This window comes from Atta cephalotes (assembly GCF_000143395.1).
Source record: "Atta cephalotes unplaced genomic scaffold scaffold00005, whole genome shotgun sequence".
NCBI classification, from domain to species: domain Eukaryota; kingdom Metazoa; phylum Arthropoda; class Insecta; order Hymenoptera; family Formicidae; genus Atta; species Atta cephalotes.
Genome location: NW_012130069.1, coordinates 522,245 through 538,126, shown reverse-complemented (window position 1 = coordinate 538,126; position 15,882 = coordinate 522,245). Strand labels below are relative to the sequence as shown.

Here is a 15,882-nt window from a genome sequence, read left to right as displayed (position 1 = left end):
TAAAAAACGTACACGTACTTTCCTATACTATATATATATATATATATATATATATATTACATACATATATGATAACATTAAAAAATTTAAATTTTACATTAATATAACTCAATTAATGTAGCTTAATATTATATACTCAACTCAATATTTTGTGATAAAAAAGATATAAAATAATTGTGTGCAATCGGATAGAATAGCCAAACAAATTAAATAAAAAAATAATTCAAGTAAAATCAAATTCGAGTTTGAACATTGTTCAAATACCGGAAAATTTCGAGTAGAAATTTGACACATCGTGAAAATCTGAACTAGAAAGAAAGAAAAAAAGGGCATCACGAAAGGTTACGACGTGCGGCACGATCTCGCGGAAAGGAAAGGAAGAAGAAAAGGAAAAAAGAAGTAGTAGGATGGCCGACACTCTACTCGGATACCAGTTGGCACAATCTATTAAACGCGATCTTTGCTAGACACGACCTACACAACCGTCGTGAAGAAAAAAAAAAGATCAATCGCTATCCCAAATGCCGAGAATCCACGGAACAAGAAAGAAAACAAATAAAAAATCTGCGAACATTGACCCTTTCTATGTCCGATAGCGTAGCATTTGTAACTTCTCAGATTTTAACATTGGACGTTTTTAAACAATAAAGCTAAATTATCAGAAATTTCATATTATTAATTTTAAAATAAAAAAAATATACATTTAACATTATATTCAATTTTGAAATGCAATATACGAGAACATATGAATTCCTCACTGACTCTTTTATATTTTTTCATGAAATATTATTTAACTAAAAAAAAATTGTTAACACAAGAATTAAATTATACTCGAACAATATCTATATCAAAGGAAAAATTTACACAAAACTACAAAAATCATACACTGAAAGAAAAGATTGGCTGAATATGGCATAGCATTTTTAATTGATTATAGCAGCCAATTTTTGGTTGCGTTAGCCTATCGAAATCCTATGTTGACATTGCGGATAGATAGACTAACGCAAAAATTGGTTGTTGCAATAAAAAATTGGCTGCTGCAGCCAATTGAAAATGCTATGCCATATTTTACTATCTCATTTGTTGCAGCCAATTTTTCTTTCAGTGTGATATAAATTATTTGAGAAAAGAAGTAATCCCACAATAATAGCAATCAATGAGTGTTACTAAAATCTCTTAGAGAAGTTGAAATTATTGACACGAAATAGTTTCTTAAGGATGCGCTTCACACCAGATCTGCCAACGTGTTTCCTTCCAATCTCCTCGTATTTCTTCTATAAGAATCTTTTTCTAAGACGAACCCACAGACAAATCGTCTGATCTCAACGTTCCTGCTAGCTTCGCAGGACGTGATCGTTAAGGAAGCGAGCAGGACAGCAGTAGAGGAAGGAAGGAGAAATCTCCAAAGTGCACCTCCGTTCTAAATCCTGAGACTCCTGCCCCATAGAATTAGGTGGAGGTCCTTCAGCACGGTGGAAGTTAGGGTTTCCTTCCTGAAGGTCCAATCCCTTTCAGCGATAGGAGGTATATCCCAGAAGATGATATCGTTCGCATTGCGGTGAAGAGGGAGCGGGATGATAAGGAGAAGATGGAGGATAAGGAAAAAGAGGTCTTATCCAATAGCTGATCCCGAATGTCCCTAACGAGCACAATAGGTCAGGTATTACGCAAGCTTTCGCTGACTCGACTCGCACCTTTCGAGCACAATTCGTCCGCAATAAAAAGTGCGGAAGACGAGTTATATGATCCGATCGCCTCATCCGAAATATGATTATTTAAGCATCGTATTATAGACATCGATGTGTCTATAAAAGATTATTTCGTATCGTATGACATCTCCCTCAATGAATAAAGAACTCAACATGCCAAAGCAAAACAACGCAATGAAAAAGAAAGAATTTTCAAATGAAAATAAAACCATTGTTTTTTTTTTCCACCATCCAACCATTGTTTTTTGTATGATCCCACTTTTACGTTATTTTTCCTCATTGACATCTGGATAAGGATAACAGATAACAAGTTGAATAAATAATTTTTCTTTTTTTTCCTCATTTAGAATGATTCACATGTGCTCGAAAAGTTCATGGGTTGTCTTCTTGCGAGACACCCAGTATGCATGACGAGCGAATGTTCGATTTCCCTTCATCGTGTCCTCACTTCCGGATGGAAATGGAAGCGAGGTCGATCGAATTGGCTCTCGTGCAGGGAATCAGTAGGAACTATTCCAGAATCGCATGGCTCGGACGACCTCCACCTTGAAATCACAATCAGAAACGCGATTCGCTTATCGAATCTACCGCATCTGATCAATGATAAGCGCTGAATTATATGATAATTGCGCCAGAACATCGTGATGACTAGTGGAAACGATATCTTATTTGTCGAATTATTTCTGTTTGCCGCAGCTTTGATAAAGATAATGAAAAATCTATTGTTTATACGTTTACAGTTTATTTTATGTCCAGAAAGATAAAACAGAAAATTGATATAAGATTTAACTCGTTGGTAAACAACGAGAAATTAGAAGGTTATTATAAATATTCAACGGAAAATGATTTCAATTCACTTCATGAATATGAGGCGTAAGGTATTGTTAAAATGTTACTGTCTTGTGCAAACAATTCAAGTAATTTACATGTAATTAGTATGGATATTAAGTGCAAAATACGGAGTGTGCTACACAACTTGCAATTATTATAATTTTAACATTTCCCCCATTTGCAATCATATTTCCTTAAAGAGCGGGTGTAAGAAAATTAGTTGATTATCATACGCAGCAACTATGCAATTTTAACATTACATACTTTTACAGATAAGTGTCAAATTCATTTTTTATTAAAGTCCAGACGAAAATAAATTATATGATTTTCTTAACTATTCTTCAATTCAAAATAATTTATAAAAATTCTATTCAGAATTGTCGCTTTTTATTAAAATGTCAAGGACAAAGCAAAGAATGGATTACATGTTAATAATAATTAAGATTTATAGTTACTTATATTATTAGATTTTTAATTCGTATTTAAAAAAAAAAGCATTTTAAATTAGTATAGAATTGCAAGAATTTGTATATGAAAAAAGGATTCATTCAAGACGCCCCAAACAATTCTTAAGATATAATTAATGTTATATTGTCATTTTGCCAATGCCTTTCTTTCTTACCCTCTTTTCCACATTTCATTGTCTTTCCATCTGTTCGATCACGAACCGACCTCCAATCACCCTCTAAACCGTCAATGTAACTCAAGTTCCTCGAAAATTACGGGAAACTATCAGCGTTGAAATGTGTTCCCGCCGGTTTTCGCTGTTCTCTCTGTCCCTCCCTCATCCTGTTTGAATTACGTCCAACAGGTATGCACCTGAGTAGTATTATCGCTATAATAATTGTCTTACTCTTGCGACGATCGGTCATCTTTGCCAAAAGCAAAAATCTTTTCCTGATAAAACTAATTTCCCATCAAACATGCATAAAGTTTTACACATGAACTAATGTATTGCTGCATGTAAAACAATATATTTCGAAAATATCAGTTTTACATATAAATAACAATAAAATATCATATATCATGTTGAAGTGATGATTCTTTTAAAAAAAATTATAGTTTTCAATTTTGGCGTAACGTTTTAATTTACAGTGAATTTGTGAAAACGCAAAATATTAGAAAACTTGTAGTACGTCTCCCTATAAATTTAAAATCGCACAGAGGGAAAGTGTACAAGAAAGTGTAGGATGGCAAGAACGGCGAGAACGCGCACATGATAATAAGTCAATGCGATGTAAGGATCTTCGCCAGTCATGATGGAAAGCGATCTCTTTCGAATATAGTAGGAAGGCGTCGAAGTAATTGGAGTGAAATAAAAAATGGGTAATTAAAGTACGTGCAACACACGATGCCATTCTGGATTCACATATTTGTTTACAGCCGGTTCGAACTTGATACTGACACGAAATCATACGAACGTAAGAATCAAGCGAATCTGATTTTCAGCGAAATAATCAACAATTTCAACCGCACAAAATTCCGAAAGAAAAAGAAATCGACATTTTTAAAATCTCGTTAAAATTAATTTTAATTTTATTATATTAATATATCCTTAATATATTTTTAAATATTATAATAAATAAAAATGTCCATATCGATTCGACCTAGAATGTATGAAATCTTAAATTTCAATCTACCAAAAGTAAAAGAAACGAAGAGTGCATAAGTTAGTTTCTCAGTGTCCATCTGAAAATCTAAACACGCATTCTTTACTTGAGAAATTACATTTTGATAAATTGCATCTAATAAATGATAATGTGTTTATTATTTCTAATGTGAGTTACTTGTGTGAAAACATTATTAAGAATATCGATTTGATGTATCGTTGAAGCCAAATTTTCAATTTGTGCGACTGCCCACCAATAATTGAATACACTAATCAAATATTTACGTAATTATATTATTATTGTGCGTATGTAACATGAACATGAGAAATGAGAATCACTGTTCAGAGCTCAAGGTGAACGAGCTTCAAAGTGGCAATAGTGAACTGCGGAGAGACGTCGAGACAAGCGAAGGGTCCGCAGGCCCTAATGCTCGCGTCGTTCTTATGCGAGTAGCACGTGAAACTTCTACACTCTCAATTTTCCTCGCCACTTCAGCTATACCAGTCGAATAATTAACTTGTTAATTTGTGTAAATTTATATATTCAATTCTAAAAGAAATAATGTATGTGATGAAATACAGATAATTGAGGAGGTCAAAATCTGCAAGATGAAAAGAACTGCTATGTTCGTACATTAATAATTATTTTTCTGCATCAATTTATCTCTTCTGCATCAAATTATCTCGACTTTCTCAAAATGTAGAATTCATATAAAAATGTTTCAAAATGTTATAATACATAAGTCAATTTTAAAATTAAAGTATAGAGTATTACTACATCAATTTTCTAAGTTTAATATAATTTAAAAAGTCACAAACACTTCACAAAAATTAAAATGTATGTCGTGAAAGGATCATGTTGTTTTAATGGGATTTTGTGTACAATACTTGATTATCAAGAGATGTTTATTTTATGAGAGCATATCACAAAACTAACACTATCGAAATCCGACGTTTCATATGCAACGATTCGATGTATAACGCTTGCAACCAAGGTCGGTCGATGCTCTAAACAACGTGTCGAGCATCTCTCGGTCTCCCCAACGTTAGAGAATGAAAGGAGGTGTACAGGGTGCACGCTCCGCCGAGTCGTCCTTGACCCCGAAGTCAACCCGCATCCTGCTCCGTGCATCTCGCGAAGGATATATCCTGCGCGTCTGCGCACATATCAATTTTGATTAAATTATTCAGCATTCAATCCTCTTTTACATTGTATCACCTGACAAAAGTGTACCGAAAATTTCTACCCCAAAAGATAGAACTATTGGCTATTTATTCATGGCGTAATGGCTTCAGGGCTAGGTATACCTAAGCTTACACATGTTAACTATATTAAATCTTTTAGCTCTTTAAACACGACGATACTGCACGTAAATAACACGAACGTTTATCGACTTGAACCTTTGCCCTGTAATAACTTGAGCAGCATCCGATACGATAGAATTTCTTTAATCAATCGACCCGCCTATTTGCGCATCGAGGTCTTTATTTAACGTTTCTCTTATCACTCTTCCCCTTCCTTCAGCTTCGCGCGAAAAATAATGCAAATTTGTTTAAATACTTTACATGTATCTTCAAGTTCACAATTTGTGATAGCTCCGATAATATTCACAACTTTTGATATTGTTTCCGTTTTTAAATTAAACTATTAATTTTTAATTGCCATTACACTAACCAAAAAGGCGTGAACTTTTAATAATGACAACCATAAGAATTATTTGTTCAATAATTTTCCAGGATTGTTTTTTAATATCATTATACATAATATTAAATAATATTCCTAAAATATTAATTGATGATTACATGTCCACTCTTGATGATATTATGATTATTAAAAGTAACATTATTTAGTGTTACTATAATATTATATAAATATTACAAAGTAATATAACATTTACTTTAATTCAATTGTAAAACTGTTACTCTAATTCAGTTTAAGATTGTTTAAAGACTGAAAATGATTTTGGCGCGCATTTGTAGAACTGGACTATGTACATAAAATCACACCAAAATTTTATTATTTAAACACTAAACTAAGATGCAGCATGGATCGACCTTTCCGTTACTTATTGTGAATTCAAATTACATTTATATAAGAATAATTAATAATTAATAAATATTTTAATAATATTAAAAGCATAATACCAAAGATATTATGTAAACTGAACACCTGCAGAATATTCCCATAATATTAACAAATATCATATAATATTCTTAAAATATTATATTATAAAATTTTTTCTAATAATATTCATAGAACATTCTAGGAATATTTTACACTTATAGGGACGTTATTAATTAAGAAATTATTAAATAAATACATATTTATAAATTGATATTATTCAATAAAATTCATTAATTAAAAAACAAGAAAACAGATATGATTAATAACATAATATGTAATATATAAATAACATAAAATCAATAAAATTTTATAAATTAATAGAAAATACAGATGAATGTATCTATTAATTAAATAGAGAATTTGATTTGAAAATTCTTCCACATCTTTCTAATCTGTATTGAGAACATAAAGAGATTAAGCTATGACCAGTCGGGAAAGGTTCAAGTCGAAATTATGAAAAGCCATATGAAGACTAACGGGGAACCGAACCGGAAGTTGGCTATCTCAGCGGCGGCAGCAGCAGCACAAAGGGTGGTACTTAAAAATTCAATGCATTTCAAATGGGCTAGAGATCCGTCCTGAGGCGCAACGAGCGGCGCCATTTTCACTCGCGCTGGCGCAGCCATTTATCGAGCTTTCGTTTTTCAGCTGACCTGATGTCCTTTCCCTACACGTTTGAGAAAAATTCCTGCTATTCCATGTAATGGCGCGTACAAATAACACGTAAGCGACGGATTAGTTATCGCTTTTGTTCGCCAATTGGATCAATAATACTGACAGATTGCACTGACATAATAACGTGCTAATTTGAGAAATTAATTAATTTCAAACCAAAGTTACTTTAATACTTTTAGTTCTTTAATTTGATTCTTCTTTTCAATTCTTTATAACTTTTCAAATTTTTAATTCTTATATTTAATTCAAAGAATTTATATTAATTTTCAAAAATAAAACATCAAATTTGATGTAGGTATATTTTTATATTTCATTTTTCCAATTTTTAATCGCGAAATCAGTCAATGGCCTCCTCTTAAGCATATGTAAAGTAAACAAAAGATAATAACTGCGGTAAACATACGAAAGCGACAAAACGTTATCTTAAATTTCTGACGAAGTTTAAACTTTTTCAAGTTTAGTATCTAAAAAAAAGAATGCTTATAATTATATTTAACTAACATAGTTAAGTTAATTAAACAGATTATCGATAAATAGAATATTTTTTATGATAATACTTTAAACGATATTTTTATAAACCGATGCAAACCGTTATAAACAGAAAAAAAAACAAAAGAATATACGAAAAATTAGATCGTGAAATTGCTAATGTTTCATCAAAATCAAGAAATTCAAGAAATTTTGTCTTAGTTATGTCTTGAATCAAGACAAGAAATTGGAAATTGATTTCAAGATAAGACAAGAAATTGTTATCAAGACCAAGATTTTTTGATAATAAGTCAAGAAATTTCTTGAATTTCCGTGACAGTTTTATTTTTAATACTTTATTATTTTAATATTTTATTATTTTATTTCTGATTTGAAAAGTTTTGAATAAGGTTAGGTTTCAACATTTTCAATTGTATTTATTGATATTATAACAGGTTATATAATATAGAAATGTATATTCATACATTTTCATTAAATAACAGAGTGTAAATCGATTATTGAAAAAGTGAAATCCCTGATCTAATCAAATTAAATTATATTCTGATACATCCTTATTGTATTAGATATTAACTTTTACATTTATGTAAAGGAATATATATATATGTATAAAATCAATACTGCGAGATTACTTGCAAAAAAGTATATTATGTATAAACATGCGTATTTCTACTAATAGTATCAATTAAACCAGGAATGATTAAAATATATAGTAATTATAATAATAGTAATAATTATATCTAATAATCTTAGGAATCTAATAATCTGAAATAGTTACATTTGACAATAACCTTATGATATTAAAAATGATAATTTAAGAAATATTTTTAATCTTTATTAATAAATTTGTGCATAATAGACATTATAGGAACACTTTTAAATCATGAATTTAAATCATGAATTTAAACATAGTAAACTACGAGACGATTTGACATTCAATTTGTACCTATGTTTTCTTATTATCTCTTATGACGTGACGTAGTTAAAGAGCCACAAGGGCTTTACTTAAAAAAATCAAGAAATTTCAAGAAATTCAAGATTTTTTAATTCAAGACAAGAAATACAATATCAAGAAAAATATAATGTTACGAAATTTCTTATTTTGAAAATCAAGACAAAACAAGAAATGCTCTTTGAGACAAGAAATCTTATCTTGATGAGACACTAATTGCTATTGAAATGCGACCGAGAGATCATCAATCATCGTAATATAATAATCTTAACCGTGGTCTTTAATGCGCAGTACGATTTGGGCCGCCATGGATTTATTTCCGCCGCGCGCCAAATTTAGGACAGTATGCCATTGGCTTCCGCGTTTTGTATGCTGCGTAAGTATGCTTGTCACACGCGCTGCATACTTACGCAGCGCTTGCATCAACCGCCATTGATGCAGACGCGTAAACAACAGCGGCTGACAAAATTTAATTTTATCTTCACCGAAAAAAATAACACTAAAATACAACCTAACACTAAAATAAAATACTAATTCCAATTCTAAACTATTCTAATCTGTAAAAAAATCTGTACTAAACATATATACATACATAAAAATATTAATATATAAATACTAATGTATGTATATATAAATACATAAATATTAACTAGATATCTTCCTATAATAGATATTTCCATGTTTTATAGATATTAGATTTTAATCACAAAGAGTTTTATATAAATATCTCTTGATAATAAAGTATTTTGCAGTGAAATAATGTGAAATATGTGAAATAATGCAATTTCTTTATAAAATAATGTCGAAATATTTCTTCGCTTTCTTTCACGTCTCAATAAATTCGTGACCATATAGAAAATTGGAAAATTCGTATAATATTACTCTTTTTAGAATATAACGTTACAGAAATAGTTCGTAGTATAAATTTTACATTTTGGGAACTAGATATTAAGTAATAATAAGTAACATATAATCAAAGAAATAAATGAATTAAAATTGCTGATTTAAAATTGCTCCAAAAATTATGTGGCAAAAACGTTTGCATTTTATAAGATATATCAAAAAGGAGGGGGATACTTCCTTACGTATACTTTAATAATATTTGTATATTTTAGATACAAGATTATAATTATATATTGTAATATTTCTAATATTTTCTCTTTAAATTTTGCATTCACATACTATTTATTTGAAAAATTCAAAAACTTTTAGAAAAATGTTGGCACACTCTAAGCATTTCGAGAAAAGCTTCGCTAGTCGCGGTGTACGAAAAGAGAAAAAGAGGGTAGAAGGGATGCTCTAAAGAATGAGAGAGAAAGCGAGATAGTCGCAGGCGGACTATCGATTTTTTTTATACCCAAGCAGCCTATGTGCGAATAGTGGTCATGTTGGGAAGAGGGATCAGAGGGGGAGAGAAAGTTACACAAGGGCTGGCGTGACACAGAAACGGCCAATGTAAAAACACGCTGTTCTTTGTTACACACACATCTCATATTTGTATTACATAACACAATAACGCGTATTTGTTAAGTATATTTTCTTTTTATCTTTTTATCCTTCTAACTATAACATTATAATGTTAAAAATGTTCCACATAATTATCTTTCCATCTCCATCTATCCTGCCCACATGAAACGCATTGGTCGCCACTGGTATATTTATTTTTTGTTTTCGAAAGAATTAATTTTGAAAAGATTATAATATCATATAAAATGTTTATTCCAGTTTATTTCCGACTTTAATCTTACTCGGATTTATATCTCCAATAAATTATAATTTTATTTATTCTTATTCACACGTAACAAATTATTTTCATAAATTTAATTTATAAATTTACTTATGACGCACAAATTTAATATATAAATGCGAATTTATCGTTCAAAGTATGATGTCTCTATCTTTAATATCGTTTATTTTTGACAAATGTTTAATTAAACGTTCAAAGAAAAAAATTATTTTACGAGTATATTACTAATTAACAGGTTTATCAAATTAAAATAATAATTGTTTTTAAAAACATGACTCTTTTCGGCTTATGTAATTATAAGTTATAATTATTAACTTATAACTTGTTTATTACCCTTGTTTGTTACCAATAATTTTTAAATAAATATAACATATAAAATCATTTATATTATAATTTTAAACACTCACCTATTTTTTTCCAACTCATTATGAGTCGTTCTGAAAATAAAAAAAAAAATATTCTTTACATTTTGCAAGAATGAGATTTACGATGAAAATCGCAACTCGAACAACGACAATAATATTTCTCCTCGCAAATAAAAAAATAAAATTGAAAAAAACGGAGATTTATTGCAAATTATAAAAAATATTGCAAAAATTTCAGATATAAATAATTTGGAATAACAATTAAGACTTACAATAGCACGTGTAGCAATAATATTTGCATTCGGTTCTAAATCATGAGCGATTAAACTGTTAATTGGCAATATTTTGGATTGTAGCACGCGAATAGCTGTTCCAAAAGTTGCAATTTTATGGAATGGTTTTATAAAATAAATGTCTCTTTATAATCGAATATACCATGTCGAAATAATATGATGTTTCTATTGAGGTATATTTCAATTTTTGTGAAATATTTGCAATATTTCAAATTACAGCAAATATAAAAAATTAATAATTCGAATAACATTTGATTTAAAAATTGAATTAAAACCGTTATAGAAACTGCTAGCAGTCTCTAAACTGTATATTTAAAAAGATTCATGCAAATGCGATGTAAATATTAACATTCGAAATATAAGGTTACAAAAATATCTTTAATTTTCAAAAAATTTGTAAGTTTCTATATGTCGTTTCGTAAAAAGATATTTTAACAGACACGAACCTGCTGCCTTGGGACTTCTTCGTCTTTGGCCTCTTTGTAATCGTCCGCATATCATCGGGTATTGGCATCGTTGAAGCATAGCCATGTTCAGCTTCTGTAATCAAAAAACGATAAATCAATAAGTAAAACATAATTATATATTTATATATTATATTATATACAAATTATTATAAAGCTGATGGTCTAATCTTTTACACGCTATAGCGCTCAAAATAATAAGAGCAAAATAAATCAACCCAAATTCATTTCGTCTCCAAATTATTAGACATTTTCTCTAATTACGTATCATCGTTTTCGATTGCAAATATGCATAATCTTTGTAAAGCACAATTCTTTATCTTTAATGATATTTTTGTATCTTCAAAAGCAATACATACATTTAGATATGTACATACGAAGAAAACTCGCGACATGACCCGCAAGAGAATCAGTTTTCGAAGCTTGATAGTTTCGTTAGAGAGCGATGGACAGGCACGATCGACAATAAGTCACGTTTTATTTTCTTAGATCGTTCCACATTTTATTATTGTTTCAGGAAAGTATCACGTTTGATCCAAATACAATTGCACTACGTTATATATTTCTTCTCAAGAGAATAATAAGCTTTGAAACGCGTGAATTTTCAATAAGTACATGCCATTAAATTAATCAATCCAATTATCGAACGTATAAACATTAGAAACGTTAAATATAATGTTTATCTTTCTAAAAATAAATGTCAAATTAAATCGAGATAAGCAAATGCATCGAGACGAATTGAAATAGACACATTGGAATAAATTTGTATAAATAGAGACCAGGATTAAATTAAGACTGACAGACACTCTAAATCAGATAAAAATAGAGACTTTAGAATAAATTTCCATAAATAAAGAGGTCGCGGTTAAATTGAGACAAATCTTAGATCGATATATACTTTCTCAGATTTGCTTTCACCGGTTCATTGAAACGTCAGTATTTTAACAAAAATATACAGAAAGTGTACATGTGAAATGACTCATTTCAACGAACATTTCGCTAATAACGTAATCGCTAGTAATGTAATAATTAGTTGAAAACGTACAAGTCCAACTATTTTTATAACGTCGTATACGGTTTCATGATCATGAGATAATTACGTGAAAACATATTGATTCTCACTATATTCCTCGAATTTTCGACGATTTAAAAAGTCATAAAAAAAGGTATGTACGTCAGGACATAGTCACGCATTTCTCACATTAAAATTCTTTAACTTTTCTCTGATTTTCAGAGAAAGTTTCATGATTTTTCCTGATGCTTTCAGTAAGATTTTGAAATTTGTTATATTTTTATCTTGATTTTTGAAAACTGTCAAATATTTATTAAAAGAACAATTTAACATAATATAAATCACTATACTAATGTTGCTAATACCGCTTTCATTTGATTGATCAAATTAATAGTATTTCAAAATTGTATATAAGTGATGTACGCATATTAAATTTCTTTGAAGTGAAGAATTTTTATTTTCCAAAAAATTTTGCAAAATTCCTTGATTTTTTTTCCTGATTCTCCTGACATTTCCCTGATTTCCTTGATTTCCAGTTTTGTAGCAATTCTGTATATGTTCTGTAACAGAACTATATTGTGCTTTAACGATACTTATCGAATAATTATCGAATGACGTTTATTTTATATAAGTAATCGAAACTTTATATAGAAACTTTATAAGTGCGGTCATGAATACTTTAACATCTGAATTTGCACACGTAACATGGCATCGTCGAAACGCGTACTTCCTGACTAAATGTACACGCATTGTAATCGTTATTCGGTTGTTCGAAAATTATTTTTAAGGCTACAGGATATATAAAAAAACGTAAATAGTAAAACATAATTTGTAATTTGCTACTGTTTATGTTGCTTTACATTGTATATTATAATTGGCCGATTCGCTTAATTCTGCTTACGCCTAATTTTTTTATGTGCCACTTTCATTGTGTTATTTTTACTTATTACGTTATTACTACAGATTTATCATTTTTATTCGTTATACAAACACAGATATGTCAAACTGCGAAATATCACGTCCGATTGTTTTGAAACGTGCGTTGTTTTCTTTCGAATTATCGACGCATTAAGAAAAAAAATTGTTATTTGACTAAATTAATTTAGTTCGTCTTTACATCTCACACAACGACGATACTAAATTAATTTAATCAAAGAAACAATTTTTTTCTCAATCATGCGTGAATATTAGACAGCCTTAATATGCGTGCAACTTGATGCATTCTTACACAAACGTTTGTCACGAGACAAAAAGCGCTATAGTCAACCGAATCTTTTACTCTTACGGGAAAGCGGGAAGTTGATTGGTGACGACGCGACGCGACGCATCGCTTCTTGCTGCGCGGCAAATACGTTTCGCGTCGCGCGCGCGCGCGCGCGTGTGTGTGTGTGTGCGTGCGCGCGTGCGTGTGTAGGGGACCCTTACGAGGATCCCACGTGTGCATGGCGACTTCATTGGAAAACTCCCAATGTACATGTTACGACGCACGAAGAAACACAAGTACGCGCGCGCGTTGAAACGATGAAACGACGTGCGTTGCCGCATGCACGCGGCGAGGACATCGCTCTAGTGCGACGCAGCGGCATTATAAGTGGGATGATAAAATGAGATCATCATCGCGCCGCGTACGATCCAATGCGAAAATAAAGATAGTCACGATCGGATACTCGTAAATCGTACGATTGAATTTTGTTCGAAAGAACAGACTGCACGCTGAGAAGAACGCGTCCGTTGTATCGAGAATTTATAATCGATGATCTCCACGATCTCAGGGAGGTTCAAAATAATCCTGATCTGACAATGGCTGCGTAAAACGCATGATGCTTCATTGTAACCTTGTTGTTCGCCGAATGTTAAACAAGAATCAAATGAACCGTGCGTATCATGCACACAGAAAAATATTATTCTATTGCTAAGAAAATGATTGACTCAACTGACTTCCTTTCTTTTAAGTAACAATTATTTTTTGCACAGAACATTTTCTTGATAATCTTAAAATATATACTTATATATTACAAATTTGAGAAAACTTATTATTATTCAAAACAAGAATTCTCTTTTAAAGAATACTATAAAATTGATTGAAGAAGCGATTTTTTGTGTAATGAATAAATCAATTTTTTTTTTTTAGTTTAATAATCTTTATTAAAGTATTCAGCTTATTAAGATTCAGAATATATTTTGAATAAATTTGATACTTGTGATATTTGTGATAAATTTTTAGATTTGCGAATGTATGAATTTTTCAAATACTTGACACAAATAATTATTATTTGCATATAATATGTATAATTTTCTTATATACATTTACGAAACGGAATCAACATAGAATAATATAAAATTTAATAAATGTAAAATTTCAGAAATGGAACTAACATTTGGCTACAATTGCGATAAAATATATATATATATATGTATATATATATATCGCAATACGTTAATTAATTAATAAAACCAATCATTTCTTAATAGAGCTCTACTAGATTCAATAATATAATATTATCCTGAAAAAAACTTCAAGAAACGAAACAATAACAAATGGACAATAACATAAAACTAAACTTCAAAATTTTCTAAACCTTTTTATATTTAAAATAACTTAAAAAGAAATATATCAAATTGTCATAGTGGAATTAAATTACAACATCGCATTTTTCTGAAATTTTTTAATTCTCCGAGTTCATTTGTAATCGGTTATTCTATAAAATTGAAGAATTTTATTTTACACGAAATCGTAATTAAGAAAGAGGGAGGGAGGGAGGGGGGGAAGAGGAGGAAGTAAAAAGCGCGAAAAATTCGCACTCACCTCTTTCCCTTCGTTCAATGTACTCGGCGGCTTGTAATAGGGCAGCAATGCTCATATTTCCTTGGTTTGGAGTAATCCTGGCTGCTTCCGTTCGCGCTCGTTCCCCTTTCTTCTGCCGCACGCTCCCGCGCCAACACACGTGCCGAGGACGCACACAGCCTCACGCACAGCACAGCAGAGACAGAGAGATACACACACAGACACACCACACCACACTACACCACACACACAACACACGACGCACGCGCACACGTGCGCGTACAACGGGCGCGCAGGCGAGAATGAAGGGGGAGGAAGGGGAGTACCGGCGAGATACGTAATCGTGATGTCTTCGGCCGCCGCGCCGCGCCGCGCCGCCTCGGGCGACTCCGCCACACGTCGGCTACCTTCGGCCGCGTAACTGCGCGCACGAACGCGCACAAGTAAACCAACCGATGACGACACCGACGCACGCCGAACGAGAGGAACGTGCACCAATCCGCGCGGACGGCGACAGCGACGGCGGCGGGCAACAGCAGCGGCAACCGAGGCCGAGTCGCCGAGACGGAGGTACGCGGAAAGTTTTCTTTCTACACCGCTGCTTCTGTTTGATTCTCCAACGGTCTCTCCCTCGCCTTCGTCACGAATAAACAACGATCAATGAATATTTCCAGCTGGACTCTCTTTCTTTGTCAATCGTCGTCTTCGAGGGATCTCGAACGCCTTAATGAATTTTTTTCTACCAAGTTGATTCGAGCTTTTTCAAATAAGCTCAGCTTCTCTCAAATATCCCCCCCTTCGTTTGGTGAATCGCGTCTCTCTCTCTCTC

At 31.6% G+C, this 15,882-nt stretch overlaps 1 protein-coding gene across 1 annotated transcript in view; it reads right to left on the bottom strand.

Moving 5' to 3' along the window:
- LOC105626231 (max dimerization protein 1-like) overlaps positions 1 to 15,129 on the bottom strand; it is a 37,286-nt gene extending 22,157 nt beyond the window's left edge. Inside the window, exons 1-3 of the mRNA XM_012207536.1 lie at positions 15,075 to 15,129; positions 11,239 to 11,332; positions 10,542 to 10,571 (exon numbers count right to left, since the gene is read on the bottom strand). Coding sequence (XP_012062926.1) covers positions 10,542 to 10,571; positions 11,239 to 11,332; positions 15,075 to 15,129 — 179 coding nt within the window. The remainder of the gene's footprint in view (positions 1 to 10,541; positions 10,572 to 11,238; positions 11,333 to 15,074) is intronic.
- Between the last annotated feature and the right edge of the window lie 753 nt (positions 15,130 to 15,882).